Genomic DNA, 17,920 nt, shown 5'->3' with positions numbered 1-17,920 from the left:
GATTTCACAAGCAGAGAGTCCCACTGGGTTCTTCAGCTTTGTTTTGGATCCATTCATACATGCCGAATTAATCACAGACCAACGAGAACAGTAAGCTGGCTACAAATATGTTGCCCGCCTATGTGTATACGCTACTTAATGGAGCACGAAAAGAGAAGAATAGAATCATTTTTCAGATGCTGCAGATAATGATAATAAATAATAATAGTAAATGCAGAGGTATGTGCCAAATGCATGAAATCTCAAGGAGAGAAACTGACAGTAAGCAGAAGTCGGGTTGGTCCTCAAACTGAGATACAACAATCAGCAAAGTAAAAACACTGTTAAATCAAATACTTTGTATCCTTGTCAAGCTCACTCGGGATTTAAGACCACACTTTCAGAGAGTACTTAATTTTTTTTTAGATACGTACTTTCTGACAACTAGTTCCGATCTGGGATTTATGGTGCTAACTTTGTGGCAATTTGGGATTTCTTTTTTCTCTGCTGACCACAATCACAGCGCTCAACATCTTCCGAACAACACCAGTCATTTCAGGAATCCGTGCAGAAATCATTTTACTATATCACACCAGCACAACACATACTTCACCCCTGCAGGCCATATTCGCAACAGTGGGCTCTGATTTTGCATTACTCTCCTTATGGTGCCCAGTTTGGGGTGAGCACTGAAGAGAGCCAAGCACTACGTTGAGCTCAATTTAAGGCAATCTAACCTCTACAATCTTGGGTCACAGTTCATATTTTCCTCATGCAGGAAAATCCAAAATTGGAAGAGTCGAAATCAAAGGCCACTTTTGCAAAATGTAAGCCAGGGTCCAAAATGTCAAAGGAAAATGCAAACGCTCCTCCCTGTGAGCAGAAACCCACATGAACATCCCTGCTGGGACACTGAGGGGTGTTTCCCTGGTACAGATACGCGACGCTCCTGGCACACAGGCCCTTCATGGGCTATACTATCAACACTTAATTGCAGATCTTTCAATATAAAACCCAATTGAACTGGCACTAAAAGACAATGCAGAAAGAAGGTGTGAAGCACCCCCCACCAGGGTGAAGGACTTTGCCAGCCATGAAGGCGGACACAAGAAAAAACTAAGTAGAGACAGAAAATAGCTGCAACAAACTTACACATCCCTGCTAAAATTGTGATGACTTCACACAAAAATAAAAACCAAAAACAAAACAAAACAAAACAAAACAAAACAAATGAGCCTGTGAGAGTAAAGAGAAACCCACAGAACTCACCCATCAGTTTCATCCCACAAGATGCAGGTCTGGTTGGTGGTTCCCTGCCAGGAGAGAAGAAAGGAAAAAATGAAGCAAATTAGTTGCTGTGCTGTTTATGGAGCATTTGGAGCAACTAGAATGAAATATCCATGTCTGTAGAACAGTTTCTACTACTCTAAGCATGATGTGTGTGTCTGTGACACTCTAGATGGGTGGTCACAGATCTGAGTCCTTGGACAAGTTTCTTTCACTCTTGGCTTGAAAGGCAAGAGTAAAATGGGCCTCAGTTTCTTCTGCATCAACACCACTGTAGAAGGATTCAACTCTGAATCTTTCCTGACTCAACTAACTGATGGTCTTCCCTTTTCCTCCTCTCACACAGAACCCTTCTGCTGCTCCCTTCTGGAAAGTGGATCAAATACAGGATGTGCTTTTGTAGGACACAGTACTCAGAACAGACACAGACCTGCAGGAGGTGGTCAGGTGTGTTTAAAGCCCTCTGGAAGAGGTTTACCACTGACTCCAGCTGCAACTGTCTTAGCTTTGGAAAATCCTTCCAGGAAAGTCCAAAGCAAAGACATGATGGATCTAATATTCATGTTGCAGAGCCTCGGGAGGATGTCTGAAACCCACAACAAGAACAGGCCTTGGGGTATATAAATGTCCATCACATATATCTGTTTAGGGTTGAGCAGGGGAACCTGGAGGGGATCTTCAACTGTGTTTTAAAGCACCAATCAGAACAGTAATACTCATGTCTGCAGTTGTATCTAAGGGCTGCGAAGAACATTGCAAGTATTAATGGAAACAACCTCTCCCTTCCCTCTTCCCCTTGACAAGGAAGATTACTGTTATACCCATTTTTTAATGAGTGCACAGTTCTCCTCCTATGGTCATGCCCACAATGAAAACGGTGTGAATTTGGGACAGGTATGCCTGTGTTCCCAGTGCAAGTAGTGCTGTCACCCTCCTCCTGCATTGGCAATGCCTGAGCAAGGAGTACAGAGCAGACGAGGTTTGCAAGGCTGACTCATACAGTGCATCCTTGGCAGCAAGCAATAACAGGACACCACCACAAACCCGGTCCCAGGGTGGCAGTTGAGTGCCTTGACAGCCTGCATTAAGGGAGATTGAAGGGTCGTGCAATGGAAAGAGGTCTCAGTAGCCCAGCAAAACCACCTCCTTCCTTGCACCAACACTTTCTGGCTATGCAGAAGCAAACACAGCTGAGGGATGATGCAGGTTCCCAGAAAAGACTTACATTGTACAAGTGGGAGAATTCAATTTCCAAAGGGGTGAGGAGAGACCGGGGAAATGGCTTCACAGTCACAGAGATGACTCTGGAGTTCAGAACAGTGCTGTTCCTGGGAAGAAGAGGGGAAAGAGATGTTTTAGAGGGGACCAAGGGAGTTCCACAGAGCAATGAATCCCACTGCATTAGTCACTGGTGCTACAAGGTTTAGTGCAGAAGGAGTTGGCCCCATTACTTTAAAATACAATTAAAGACACTTGTTGCAGATAGACCCCATTCTCTGCCCTTTGAGCTCCCCTCACAGACACTCTACATTTATTCCTCCAGGAATCAGACCATTTTATAATCGCATAGACACCTAAAACCATTGGACTTAAAGGCTGTATCTAACCTAGTAAGTAAATGGTCCTGGACCCATTTTCTGTTGCTGACGTGAAGAAACAGAGCTCATTTCATGTCCTTTCATAAAAAAAACAAACAAACAAACAAAAAAAAACAACCAAAAACAAAAACCCACAAAAAAACCCAAAAACAAAACCAAAAACCAACAACCAAAAAAACCCCAAAACACTAAAAAAACCCAACAACTCACAACTGGTTTTCCTCTCAAAGGCTGACTTAATCTGTACTGCAGTAAGTGTTGGGCAGGGGCATGGTGGCCTTTGACAGCATATCCATGGGGTGGCATGTCATCCTGTCCAGTTCATTACTAGAGGCACTGGTACATATCTCCATCCTCTGAGGATCAAAAGCAAATGGAAAGAGGCCAAACCTTTCATGTGGATGTCTAAATGTCTGTACCCAGACAAATACTCTAATAAATCTGGCAGCCCTAGGAGATTTGGCTGTTGGAAGAGGCAATAAGGGAGAAGTTATCTCCCATACTTGTGTTCCTGCCCCCTGGAAAACCAAACCCTTTGTAAGCACTTCCCTGGACATCTAAATACAAAGGGGTTTATGGTGTTTCTTCAGTAGGAAAAGACTTGGGTGTTTAAATACACAAAAGTTTCTACCATCAGTTGAAAACACTGCCTCTCTAACTTTACCATGAAGGAATGGGTAGTAGAGATGTAACCCAGCATCAGGCTGCTCCCAGCCCTTCCTGCACCCATGGGCAAGAGAAATCTTTCCCCATCCAAATCTCCACCAAATCTACAGACATTGGCAAAATATTTCACTTTTCTTTCTGGGTCTTATCATCCTTTTACAAAATAATTACATGGAAAAGATTTGACCTTGATTAACAGCGAGTGGGTTAAAAAAACCTCCAAAAGAAACAGAAAAAACCTTGGAGTCATCTGCTGATGTGCAAGTGGATGCTCAGAAAGCCACTATTCCACCAACATCAGAGGGAACAACATTATTTCAGCAGGATAAAGACAAAACCAGAACAATTTAAGAAAGACATAAAGAAAGACAGAAAGAAGCAATAAAGCACAAATATCAATCTACAAAGGAAGAGCAAAGGGGAAGGCCAATGGGAGTAAATATCAACTCTAAGCTTTGAATTGTAGGCAGCTGTAGGTAAGCTAAAACCAGGAGCTGCTGAAAGGTAAACACCAGTGCATGTCTTCATTATTAGCTGGGTCTGTAAGGGTCAGTTCCTGGTTCAGTGCTGTTGAGTATTTGCATGAACAACCTAGATGACACTGAAATATCCTTTTGAAGGCTGTGGACCACATGAGGATTAGTGCAGTAAGCAAAACCAGGAGAAGTATTTGGTGTTTCAGTGAGTTGTTAGCACAGAGTAGTTATTTGCATAGTCACAGCCCGATCAGAAGTTGTCCTAGTGCATCCAAGAGTCAGGAAATGCATCCGAGCTTAGAGAGCACAAGGTCTGCATGCAGAGCTACAGGCTCTGCTCCGGGGAGCTGTGACCCAAAATGTACCCGAGGAGATTGACTTCAGTGCAAAGAGCTGTGACAGAAAGGACAGAAGTGATCCTGTGCAGGAACAAGGAAGTGAAGCAGTCATTTTTTCTCTGCACCCCTCCTTGTCAGGACGCCACTGTGCTGTTGGGTTCAATTCCACTTCAAGATGGGGGAAACAGGGGAGACAGTTCAAAGGAGAGACACAAAATTGATCCAGGTGCTAGAAAACCAAATAAAAGATTTCTGTTGAAAGGCATGTCTGACAGCTCATTGCATGTGTGGGACTTCTCAGTCACCCACCCAAAGGCCCAGTGCCTGTAAGTGAAAGTCAGGCACTTAAACCTTAAAATAAGAGACAGTCTCCTAGCAGAGAAGGTAATTAAGCATCTGAGCAGTTTGCCGGGGGAGGCAAGGGATTCAGCATCACAGGGAATCTTTCAGGAAGGTGAGTCGTCTTTTGTAAAAGCATGTCACAACACACCTTCTGGGAAGCAAAAAAACCGCATCAAGATCTGACTTGGACAGGAGGTCAGATGAGCTCTGAGGGCTCCTGCATGGCAGTAAAGAATGTGCAAACAGCTGTAAACATGCTGTTTGGTACACAGGGCTGTCAGGTGCCAGACTGTTGAGTCTCCAATTGCTGAACGCATCCTCTGCAGCAGCGCTCACCTACGACCAAGCACAGCTCACCTCCCTGTCTTGAACAATCAGGCATCCTGTGTACCCCATCTCAATTGTCACAGCTGCCAAGAACCATGGGGCTCCCTGGATCAGAGGGGACAGAGCAATGTGTGGCTCAGATAAGGAATTGCTGCTTGGGGGAGGTAAATTGGAATAATTAGGAACAGTTTAGCTGGTGCTGGTTGCTGAGTTAAATCTACATTTTTTTCTTTTAGGAAAAAGTCACTCGGTGTTGAATCATTGTGGTCATACAGGGGATCTGGGCCCTCATTGCTTGTGTGTACCCAGGAATAGCTGCTCTCCTTTGTGGTCAGAAATATCTCTATCCCATAGGCAGGTTCTATACAGGTATATGGTTATTTAAAGACATTCCCCTTTTTCTCTCTGTGTCCATTTGCACAGTGGTGAAGTAAGAGGTACTCTCTTTTTTTTTTCATTTTTTTTTCTTTTTTTTTTTCTTTCCTTTTAATCTTCACAGGTGATTCAGGACTCTGGATTTTTTAAAAGAGGGACTGTCCTTTAATTAAGGAAAGTCTTAAATCAGATCTCCCACGGGAACACTGTTCAGAGGCTGTGGCTGTTGCAGCTGCTGGTTTTCAGAGCTCACTCACTGCTTAGCCAGAGAAAGCTGAAATACCGCTGGATCATTTGAGCCAATGATGTTTATTGCCCTTCTGATCTAATTCCCAGTGCTGTAATAGAAGATATTACAGAGTACAGTTGGCTAGCTTGTTAATTCCTCTCTGCACTCACTTGGAGCTCTTTTGCCATTGCCAGTGCTAAATCTGTAGGTATTTAAATGATTATCGGTGAGGAGAGATGCCCTGGTGTTTGTGGTAAATGGGCTCACGCTAATCAGTGCAGAACAGATTTAGAAGGTGCCTTAGGATGCTTAATTTACTGCCTCAGTACCAGCTTCAGAAAAAAAGAGCAAGATAACAAGGGAGAGGAGAGAAGAAAAGGAAAGGGAGTGCTGAACACAAAAGCTTCGGTGCCCAAGGCGGTTTGCAGTGACCGGGAATATGGTAGACATGTGCAGCCAGGCATGTTGCTACTCTCCTCTCCTCTTCTGCCGTGATGCTCTCGGAGGGCTCAGCATGGCTGGCAGCTCCCCAGTAGCTTGGGAGGCTCAGGGCAGCTGAGCATCCCCCATCTATCAAGCCCCCCAAAATCCCTCATGATGAGGAGGGAAGTGTGAGAATCTGTTCCCGGAGGGGAAAGGATATCAGGCAGGGGTGTGACAGTGGCAACAGCACTGAGCCTACCCTCATATCTGGGGTGCACGTTGCTGCACATAGGCAGAGAAAAACTTCCTGCCCCTTTCAGTAAGCAATGTCTGTGGTGCATGAGCCTGGCCCCACCCGAACATGCAACATCAGTTGATGGGGGTCAAAATATTTGCACTGCCAAGTTAAAGTCTGTCTTATCGCACCCAGTGACCTTTGCTATTTCCCTGGAAGACCAGGGCTCTGCAGCCAGATGGATCATCAGGAAAGCCTGGTAATTTCCCAGTTCCTCACCCTCCTCAGGCAGCCCCTCTTACCTCTGGAGGGAGAGGATGTTGCCCACGTTCCGGTACAGCACGGTCCCCACCACGAAGACAGAGGAGTCGCCCGTCTCTGCAGCACACCAAAGTAAAGGGAAGAAGACAACAGCACTGAGACAACTGAGATGTCACCTGTCCCCATGGGACACCCAGGTACAGGATTAAACCTCTCATGGAATGGTCTTTTTTGGGACATAGCCAATACCAGAACCAATATGGTGGAATGTAGTGCCTGCTGTCACCACGCTGGGTCTCCACTGATCCCAAGGAAGGGCTCAGTGCCTTTGGAGTGACTTGGTGCCCCAGGTGTCTGCCCTTGTGCAAGGCTCATTCATCCCAAATGACTGGCCTGGTGCTCCTCCGTTCAGAAATCCCACTAATCTCTCCAACAGCACCACAGTGGGCAAATCTGCAGAGTGGCAAAAGGTCTCTTGAAGCTACCCAGAGGCATTTGGACCCATCCATAGCTATCAAGCCATCAGAGAGAAGAGCTGCACTTGGGCTGACAGGGACAGCTGAGAAGGGGAGATGTCCCACTGTGCCCAGTTTAACCCCAAAACTCATGAACTGCCTCAGGAGAGCATGGGGGCCATGGTCCCAGATGAGCCTCTGAATCATCTGTGTGACCTCTGGGCATGTCACTTGATTCCCTCCTCCTCCACCTCCTCCTCTGTCTCACAGTGTCCAGCTGCAAAAAGCAAGAACTTCCCCAGAAAAAGCACATGCAACAGAGGTAGCCCTGCGGTTGAATTTTCAGGAGGAGGAAAAAGCAAGTGGCTGGGGGAAAAGCAGAATTGAGGAAGCTTGGGGAAGCATCCTAATATGAAGCTTCTCGGATGTCTTGTACTGAGGTTGAACTTAGATTGTACCCACTCCATCAGTGCAGGGCACACACAGCTCTGCATGTCTCTCTTCCTCTTTGTCAAACCGGGCTCAAGCGAGGTAGCTGGTGAAAACCTAACTAGGAGAGGCTGACAGACAGGCTTACAGAGCAATTGCATAAGTTTTGCTTCTTTAGGAAAGCCGGCACAGTCTTCTGTTCTCTCCCGTGAACCCCCATGCAAACAGGGATCCTGCTGCCTTCAAAGAGAGTTTTCCCTTTGTGCTCGGAGGATGCGGTAGGGCATTTACGGAAGCAATGTGTGCTCCTGTGAGAACATGAGCAAGAAAAACACTAAGCCTCACAGGCTGGGTTATCACAGCACCCTCCCAGGAAGGCAAAGGATCCTGGTTGTAATAGAGGTGGAGGCTTGTCTCTTTTGGTCTGGGACAGATCTGTAATAATGCAATTGTCCATCCCTCCTGGTACACAAAAAAGAAATCCTCTGACGTGATACCCAGCTGAAACAGCACTGCATTTTAGCTATGTAACATCTCCCCAGTGATGTTCACTCACCAGCAGTATTTGCAAGGCCTGCAGACCAAGAGACACATCACCCAACTATGTACATTAGTACTGTCCCACTGAAATCAACTGTGCAATGTTAGGACCCAGCAGGGAAGGGATCTGGTTTTGGTCTCATCGAGCTGCCTGTCTTCATCACTTTTTGCTCAGGATAGCTGCCCCTATTTCCTGTGGCTAAGGAAAGGCAAGGATCAAAATTGATAGAGGTGCATCTCCACTGTTAATCATCATGTAAGCCCTCGAAAAGAGAGCACCAGCATGGGATGCTGAACAAGGCAGAGGCAGTACAGTCCTGGGTGGAACAGGACACCATGGAGAGGTGAGGGAATATGCAAAATTGACACTTTGGGGTAGATGTCGCCTTTTGTTTGCACAGTAACTGCTGCTCGGGGGCCCTACAGCAGCTCAGTGTGAGGATGCTTGTAATAGAAATGTGGAAAACAGCACCATGGGGAAGTAGATGAGGTCTCTAAGACAGCCCTCAGCCCCAGAGCAGGATCAGCTCTGCCTATGACTGGTGCCAGAAATTAGTCCAACAAGTGATTAAAGGTTTTCAAAGGTGAAGGCTCGGCAACCTCCTTAAGCAAGCTGTAATAACCCTCCCAGAACAATAATGTTGTCTTCAAGGCACAACAAAACCCAAGGAGTGCTGGACGTGGTCCTTGCTCTGCCAGTGACTCACTGTTTACCATTGGGGGTGTCACTTAGCTGTTCTTGGCCTCAGATTGCCAAAATAGAAATGTCATCTGTGTTGTTTCCATCCCCAGTAGGGAAACCCGTGACAAGAGGTCTTGGTATGACAAGAAGAGGCCAAAGGTCTTCTGATAGCAACAACTCACAGTCTCATGTCTCAGTCCCAGGGAAGGAAACCACAGCCTGATGCAGCAGCCAGCAGCTTGGTTCTCAAAGCCACTAGTGCCACACACAGCACTAGGGAATCTAGAAGGAAAACTCACTATTTCCCCACAATAGGCACAGTTTAGGGTCCTGATTTTTAAAACCCAGAGCCTAATCCTGCCAAATGCTAAGGCTCTCTGCCAGAAGGTGAGAAGGTGTTGGTTCCTGGGACTCACAGCCATGTAACGGCTGGATGTTCCATCAGAGCATCTCAGAACCCTTCAGGTTTCCTCGCAGACCTGGCAGTGAGGCCAGTTTGACTGATGCACCCAGTGGTCCCGCCTTCACACTCTGGCTCATATCCATGCGCTGCTGTGGAGCCAATGACCTCAGTGATAAATGCCTATGCATTTCATTTCTGAGGACAGGCCATTTCACACAACTGCCATAAAACCACAATCTAGCAAAGCTTGTCCATGCAGCAGACCCTGCCTGAGGTGCTGCCCTCCAGCTGCTTACCCTTACATGGAGGCCATCTACAGCATCATTTGCCTACAAGGCCATGGTGATAGGTGGCAGAACCACACCCCTATAGGTCCTGCCTTTCTTGTCCTAGTTAACCAATCTTATATGGTACTCATAGAGACAACTACCATTCTCTACCATTAACGGCAACACAGCGTCTTCAGGGAGTCACAAGAGACTCATTTCAGCACCCAACATGGCCTGCAGAGGATTGTAGACTTAGCTCAGCACCCATGTGGATCAATGACAGAGGGACCCAACAGACACAGGGATGTTTCTACTTCTTCCCAGGTTCAGAAGCCTTGGAAGAAGCAACCATCAATGCAGTATTGCCCTGCGTTTTTGTGAGAACTCCTGCTCTTTTCTAAATATGCTGCTTATTTAGGAGAGGATATACACCCACATCAAGGCACTCCTTAAACTTTTGCAGGAGTTTAGATTTGACTCTTGGTCAGGCCACATCTGAAAGCCTTATTTGAACACAGCAATGCTTTTGGTGACCAAGATTTTGTGAGCAAATCCAGCTGAGCTGGAAGGAGAATTTGAAGATCAGCCAAATGGAAGTAACCTATCTTAGAAAATGAAGAGATGTTCTCCTGGAGTGTCCTGGCTGTGCCCTACCTGTCAGCCCTGAAGACAGGATGCTCTTGGAGACAGTGACCTTGTCCTCCGAGTTCTTGGCCCAATCAACCATGCCCCTCCAGCCTTTCATGGGAAAGGTGATGTCAGTTGCTGCATTGGCAGGTAGTTTGTGAATGCCGAGGACTAGAGGGAAGGAAGAAATAAAACCAGTAAGCAAAACCAGCCTCAATAAATTCCCATGTGCTGAAAAACCCATTGGAGGCAATAGTGGGAAATCAGATTACGGAACAAGTGAAGCTGGATCTTGACAGCTATAGGAGTGATGCTATCTTCAGGTAATGTCTATGCATGAAGGAAGATGACACTAACTGTTAAGGACTGTTAAGGGCTCTTGCTTCTGTTCATTGAAAAGGACTTGCCTTCACTAAACCTGGCAGAAGAGGGGTCCGTCTACTCCAGCGTCCTGTCTCCAGGAGTGGCCAACATCAGCTGCTTAGAGAAGAAGCGTGAGAAAGAGCAGAGCAAGACATTTCTTGGTCTGTCCTCCTAGCTTCCAGCAATCAGCAGGACTTCCTCAGCCAGTATCCAGATACAGCCACAGGTCTGGCTGTATCCAGACCATCAACTTTAACAGCCACCAATGGACCTCTCCTTTGTGCATTTTCCTAATCCCATCATGAACCCATCTGTACTTTTTGGCTTCTGCAACATTGTCTGGCAACAAGTTCCATGCTGTGATTGTGCATACAGCGTAAATCAAACACTGCCTGATGTTTTCTTGCTGCCTGATCACTTCATCAGTTGTTGCACAGCTCTTGTGTTAAAAAAATTAAAGGGAGCAACTAATTCTGCCCAGTTTGTCATCTGTTCTCCATTCATGGTTTAATAAATATCTCTCAGATCTCTCCATGGACACATCTTTCTTCACACTGAAGTCCTAACTTATTTGGAGAAAAGCCACCCCATACTTATGATCATCCACGTCTTTCCCCAGACCTTTTAATGTTCCACCACCTGCTGCCTTCTTTCCTTCCCTCCCCACATCCCAGGTTGTACATATTGCACAGTAATAACAGCTTCACGGGGTCTCTACCCAACATGGGGAGTGCAAATCAGCTCACCCAAATTGTCCGTCACTTGGTAGGAATCCCGGAAATCTTTCATGCGAAAGCCGATGACATCAATGAAATCCTCCACAAGCCTGAACAACTCCTTGGCGTTTGGCCCTATCTGCAGAGAGAGGGAGAATACTTAGTAGTGTGGATACTACTAAGTATCCACTATTATATGGATAGTGGATACTAAAGGCAAGTTTGTCTGAGGCAAAAGGTTTCTGTCCTCACGCGTGTACTGGAAACATAGACTGAATATAATGCAATATTATGGAGCTGTAAAGAATGAGGACTTTGAAATCCTAAAAGGAGTCCTAGAAAAAAAAAAAAAAAGGCAAAAAATAATATGGCATTCGGATTGGTAAAACTTAGGGTGGAGGGCAATATCTTAAAACAAAGTGAAATATCTGAGACTCTTTGGAGCAGAAGATAATCTGCCCATCTCCTTTCCTTCCCTAGGATTACCTCTACTACCAACAACCCCATCCAGAGCAGATAAGATATGCTGATGTTCACTATGGTCCTGTTCCCACAGTTAATGCAAGAAGGGAAACACACTAGGACAGACTCTTAGCAGCCATGATTTAATGCAGCTCCACTTTCTTTCCAAGTCCATTGTCTGGAGTATTTGGCCCAACCTGGCTGTCAACAAGCCAAAGGCATTTGCAATTGCACATCCAGAGACACTGAGCCAGAGTGAACATGTGTTCATGTTGAAACTTTGCCCTTTGTCAAATTCTGAGAGCCTTTCTGAGCTCCAGTTCTGGGCTCCCCAGTTCAAGAAGGACAGGGAGCTGATGGAAAGGGTACAGCAAAGGGCTATGAAGATGATTAGAGGACTGGAGTATCTCTCTTATGAAGAAAGGCTGAGGGACTTGGGTCTTTTTAGTCTGGGAAAGAGATGACTGGGGGGGATCTTATCAATGCTTATGAATACTTAAAGGGTGGGTGTCAGGGGGATGGGGCCAGGCTCTTTTCAGTAGTGCCTAGTGACAGGACAAGAGGTAACGGGCACAAACTTGAACATAGGAAGTTCCATCTCAACATAAGGAGGAACTTGGAGGGTGGCAGAGCACTGGAAGAGGCTGCCCAGAGAGGTGGTGGAGTTTCCATCTCTGGAGACATTCAAAACCCACCTGGATGTGTTCCTGTGCAACCTGTTTTAGGTGACCCTGTTCTGGCAGGGGGGTTGGACTGGATGATCTCCAGAGGTTTTTTCCAACCCTGGCCATTCTGTGACTCTGTGATTACCAAGCTTCAGACTTCCCTAATGCTCAGGTACTGTGATACTTGGCCTGAGAAACATAATTATTTGGACTACTTCTGATGGTATGTATATGTTACCTACTGAGAGAGAGCACATAAAACATTACCCAGACCAGGACAGATAATTTTGCTATCACTCCACTGAAGCAGCTACACCAAAGGACCTCCACAGTGAAATGTCAAATCTCGCACCAGATCAGATAAACCTATCCAGAAAATCATAGAATTATAGAAAGGTTTGGGTTTGAAGGGTCCTGAGAGATCACAAAATTCTAACACCCCTGCCCTGGGCAGGGACACCTCCCACTAGACCAGGTTGCTCAAAGCCCCATCCAACCTGGTCTTGAACACTTCCAGGGAAGGGGCATCCACAGCCTGTTCCGGTTCAGCAATCTCACAGTGAAGAACTTCTTCCCGATATCTAATCTAAATTTCCCCTCTTTCAGTTTAAAACTGTTATCCCTCGTCCTATTGCACCACTCCTTGATAAAGAGTCTCTCCCCATCTCTCCTATAGGCCCCCTTTAGGTACTGAAAGGCTGTTACAAGGTCTCGCAGGAGCCTTCTCTTTTCCAGGCTAAACAATCCCAACTCTTTCAGCCTGTCTTCAGAGGAGAGGAGCTCTTGCCCTCTGAGCATCTTCATGGCCCTCCTCTGGACTTGCTCCAACAGGTCCATGTCTTTCTTATGTTCGGAACTCCGGAGCTGGACACAGTCCTTCAGGAAGGGTCTCGTGAGAGTGGAGTAGGGTCTAGCTTTGTGCTTTCCTTTTTTGTTGGCAGGATCTCACTCTCCAAACAACCAAGTTACTGCTTCTTGGGCCTGGCCTGTATTGGAGTCTGTTTGTCTCTTTTTTCTTCCCTGGTATTTCCCCAGTGATAAAGTTATTGGCAATAATTCTTCTTCACCTGTATTTTGCCAGGCTAACACAAGGCTGTTAAACAATAACTAGTTTTCCAGTGACAGATTTCATAAAAGATAATCCCTCTGAAATGAACTTTGCTGACTACCTGTCTCTTCCTCAAAGTACGTTTGCCTACGGGGGCTTAGCAAATACCACGAGAGGCAGAGGAAAAGCAGTTCAGCTCCTTACATCTCCTATTTTACTCTTCCACCTTTCTCACAGCATTTTTTATTCCTCATCATAATCCAGACATCCTGAGGTGTCTCAGCAGAGCCAAAGGGACAGCTGGGGACAAGTAGGGCAACAAGATGGGATGGAGGCAGAAGGAAGGCTGAGCTGGTGAGTGTATGGGCAAAGAGCACAGGAGTGGCCATGAGTATCTCCCTATCTAGCTGAAGGAAGTTTGGTAACACTAAAACTGTATCAGGATCAGATCAAAAAGCCCTGCCAGTACAGTGGGTGTGCACGTAAGTAGGAGAAGTGAGTGAGGAAGCTATTTTTATATTCTATTACAGATCGAAATCACAAGGTTAAATTAACCCTAGGCTACACTAGCCATTGTCTTTCAGGCTTTTATCACATAATGGCCAATACAATCTCCTCAGAAAAAGTGGTAGTCCTTCTCTGAATATTTTTCTGTGTTGTTTTGTTTTTTATTTTTCTTGAACAACACCTCTGCCTGGGGGGCTGCAGAACATTGGGATGTGAGACTGAGATGAAGTTGGGTTTAATTTTAATGAGGACCCAAAGATGTTGTTTTAAAAGAACTGGTTCATCTTGCAAAACATGGGGTATGAGTTTTGTCCAGCAGCTTTGAGGGAGAAGGACAGAGACTGCTAAAATGTCCGTTGTCATCCAGTGCCTGAAGATTTCCATGTCCTAAAGTCATTGTGTTGGCTGTTATCTCAGTTTCCACTAAAATATGCACCAGGTAAACTGCCTCCCCATGATGGGCCCACTCCTTGTGTAGGTTACGGTGGTGCTGGCAGCAAGCTGGGCTGTATCTATCTATAGGTGTAAAGAGCAGATTGTGTAAGGAAAGACAGTGGGAATAAATTGACACAGAGCGTAAGCTGCAGCTGTTTTTAAGGGGATCAACAGGGTTTCCCTGTTGTCATGACAACTTGATAGTCTCCTTTGCTCTGTGCTGAAATATGTTCACACACCTATAGGCTTGAAACTGAGTATTTGGTCACAGACTCACAGAATCACAGAATGTTTGAATTCGAAAGGGACCTCAGAGGTCATTTGCTCCAACCTGCGTGCTCAAGCAGGGCCATCTACAGCCAGTTGCCCAGGACCATTATCTGTCCTGGAGCCAGACCATGTCATACTCTTCCAAAGGCAATGGGAAGCCACCAGATCTCAGGGAGAAAAGAGCCGAAGGATAGGTTCGTAAGGCTACTTGGCTCCTGGTGGTTTCTGTTGCATGAAGAAACTGTATTCAAGTCCCTGTCTCACGTTCTGGACTACCAACAATTGTGACAGCACCTGTTGTTAAGAGTTCTTCCCAAAGAACTTCCCTGGTTGGTGTTAGTATAACTGAACTCTGGGTTGCTTTTTTGTGCTCGGTGATTTTTTCTTGATTATTTCATATTTCCAGACCTCTCCAAGGAATTTTGTAGCAGCAAACACTGGTTAAAAAGGAGCTCCCAAGTTCTGATTCACACCTCTGGGTACCTTCCACAGGACTGATCTCTCACAAAGGCTGAGTTATATTCCTTGTCCACGTTTTTTTTTCAAGCTTGAGACCAACGCGTGCTGGTGTTTCTCTTCCAAGACGCAATAATGAGGAATTAACATGGAAGGAATGGATATTAGGATGGGCCCATCCACCAGAGCTGCTCATCTGAGGCAGAACTCTCATGCAATCCCCAAAGGCTGTAGTGAGATGACAGCACCGAGAAGCCGAAGAGCTCACCAAAAGAATGTGAAAGCGACAAGGAATAGGTCTCACACAAGCCCAAACAGAGAGTTCAACTGGGGCAGAAGAGGTAAGGGGCAAATGAGACATGGATAAGAAAACAAACAACACCTTCCCCTGATACACAAGGGTTTAGCCTCAGAATTATTCAGCAGGACCCCCAACCTTGAGAAGAGAGAAATAAAGTAATATAACTGAACCTTTGCTCAGCTCATGCTGAGCAGAACCAGAAGCTCAACTCCAAACCAAGCCTGACCTCTGAGAGATACTCAAAATTTGGCATTCACCACCAGTTTTTCACACAGACACTCTGGCTTAGAGCTGAGATCCTGTGGCTCACTGAGTTACTCCGTAAATATGACTCAGGCTGGCACTGAGCTCGCCCGCATGACCAGTTGCATGAATCAGCTGATTGGCAGTCAACTCTGAAGTTGACTGCAGCTGACCGTATCTGGATTGTCTGTCTCTTTCATCATAAGGATTTATCCAAAGAGAATAGCATTGGTGGATGGAGATATTTTGTGGTCTATGGTTGAAACAGATACATGTTGCACACAACACGTCATGGGCAAGAACAGCTAGGAGGTCATATAGACACTTGGAATTTTCCCTTGTCATGGCTTAAACCTGTCCTGAAAGCCTGTCTTGTTTCAGGGAAAGTGCTGAACGTTCATACCAGCTGAGCTTCCTCCCATTTGTCCCGGTTTTCCTCTGATAAAAGATTGCTGACGATCTGGACAAAGTTCTGGAGAAGGGAGACAAAAGAGGAAAAAAGAGGTGGTTAGCCAAATGTAGCATAGGCAAAGAAGGGCACAGTGATGTGCAAGGAACATGTGAGAATCAACCATTCTCCAAGAGGGCTCTCATGGTCCCATTCCCAAAGGGTCCCACAACATTTCACAGGCCTCTGCCCTCAAGGATGTTAACAGCAAAACAGGTTTTAGTAAGGCCTTTTTCCAAAGGCCTTCACTTTGACTACTGTATCTGATAAGGCATTGGACTGGGAATATGTCTTGTATCCATTACTAAAGGTTTTTAATAGCATATTAGGTAGATGTCTGTCAGAAACTGGTTAAAACCAGATGACCTTGCATTCTATAAATCCCTTCCTATCCTTTTTTCTGCTATTTCTCTTGTTTATTTCCAGCATAGGGAAACCTTATGGTCCTCTGTATTCTGCAATCAGGCAAGAAAAGCAGTGACTGATCAAAAGGGTGCTGTGCATGATGGTGTCTTTGCAGCACACTATGAGAAGGAAGGAGATATTTCAAGACTTTTTTTTTTTTTCTCTAGTTTTGCCACCTATTGCAGATCCTGCAGGATCAGTTTAATATTTCAAGCCATGGGGTGATGACCTGTCCCAAGGGTATATCTTGTAGCCACTCTGCATGCAAGTGCTGAAAGTAAAACCCTGGGATGAGAAGCCACGAATACATTCTCCCACTTGGGTATCCAATAGCACGGGATCATCCTACCTCTAGTAATTAAGCTGTAATCCCTTCCAAATAATATTCTTATATCAATTAGACTCCACAATACTGTGTTATCAGGTTGAAATAGTTCAGAGTGACTTTGGTTTTCAAGTTCTTACTTTATAAACCAGGGAGAACCACCTCTGAAGGAGAGTCTGTTAACACACAAAGGCCTTTCACTTGGGCAGAAAATATTTCATCTTTTCATCAGCATTGTGACAGCTACAAAGGAAGTAATCCAACCTTGACCCCTGTGCATGCACACACACCTCTAACCTAGCCTTGGTCTCCAGGGTATGCATCTCTGCTCACCTGCACGTCCCCAGAAGTTGGGCTATGATAAGCCCGACGGAAGATCTCTGTCATGTTCCTGAGTACATCGATGGTGGACAGCAAGTCTCCACTGTAGCTGGTCCCATCCTGGGAGATTTCCACAAGGTTTTGGAGCACTTCTGACAGCCCATCTACCATCAACCCCCGCTGAGCTTTGGAAAGATGTTCCCTGGTCTGAGAAACAGAAACATGACAAACTCTTTAGTGACAGTCAAACTCAAGTTAATGAGCTCAGTGAAGGAATTGCTGGGGGAAGGTTTTTGACCTTCCTTGTAATTCGGAGTGCAGACTAGATGAATCTGATAAATTCTGCTGGCCTGAAAGCCTGTGATGTTTTTAAAATGGTAGGAGAGCAGAAGTGAAATTTTCTGTATGCCCACAAAGGAAAGGTTGTATGTAGGTTCAGAACAGATTATTCTACTACACCGACGCTATTCTGTTCATAACCCAAGGCCAGCAAACAAAAGATTTTTGCCCCAGAACCTTGTTTTCTTACAACTAATTTGAAACTATTTTAAGACAGACCGTAGCTTGTCCTGAACAGGAGCAGGCAGTTCTTATAAAGGCAATGATGTTTTGAGGCAAGCCACAGGGTATCAGCAGAAATTCATCATAACCATGATTTTAAGACTAACAAAAAATAAATGGCTTATTCAAAAGTGATACAATCATAGAGATTCTTACTAATAATGTGATAGGAAAGACCTGGTAGGACCTGGATTCTGACAAGCTAGCTATTAAAATACCCAGTGAGGAACCATCCGTTGTCCATAAATTGTCCATGCATCACAACTTAAGCAGACAAAAGAGAAGAGCAGGACAGAGCTGGCATCTCCCTTTCACATGGAAACGCTGCTTTCCTTGTTGACTTTGTTTTTTTGGTTTTTTTTTTGTTTGTTTGTTTGGTTGTGTTTTTTTTTTTCTGTAATGATAACATTTGTATATATGTTATATATATAACTATACTTATATAACTTGTAA

The 17,920-nt window shown here is 45.4% G+C and overlaps 1 protein-coding gene across 14 annotated transcripts in view; it reads right to left on the bottom strand.

Annotated features, from left to right (window-relative positions):
* Window positions 1-17,920, bottom strand: part of ADGRB1 (adhesion G protein-coupled receptor B1) — a 293,273-nt gene that overhangs the window by 121,728 nt on the left and 153,625 nt on the right. For all 14 annotated transcript variants that reach the window (XM_063327633.1, XM_063327630.1, XM_063327629.1 and 11 more), the window contains 7 exons: window positions 16,919-17,113; window positions 15,811-15,879; window positions 11,051-11,159; window positions 9,969-10,112; window positions 6,578-6,653; window positions 2,492-2,594; window positions 1,249-1,292 (listed from right to left, as the gene is read on the bottom strand). In XM_063327633.1, the coding sequence (XP_063183703.1) occupies window positions 1,249-1,292; window positions 2,492-2,594; window positions 6,578-6,653; window positions 9,969-10,112; window positions 11,051-11,159; window positions 15,811-15,879; window positions 16,919-17,113 (740 nt within the window). The remainder of the gene's footprint in view (window positions 1-1,248; window positions 1,293-2,491; window positions 2,595-6,577; window positions 6,654-9,968; window positions 10,113-11,050; window positions 11,160-15,810; window positions 15,880-16,918; window positions 17,114-17,920) is intronic.

This window comes from Chroicocephalus ridibundus, chromosome 2 (genome assembly GCF_963924245.1).
Source record: "Chroicocephalus ridibundus chromosome 2, bChrRid1.1, whole genome shotgun sequence".
NCBI classification, from domain to species: domain Eukaryota; kingdom Metazoa; phylum Chordata; class Aves; order Charadriiformes; family Laridae; genus Chroicocephalus; species Chroicocephalus ridibundus.
Note: the sequence above shows the minus strand (reverse complement) of the source record. Positions and strands in the feature narration are given on the sequence as shown.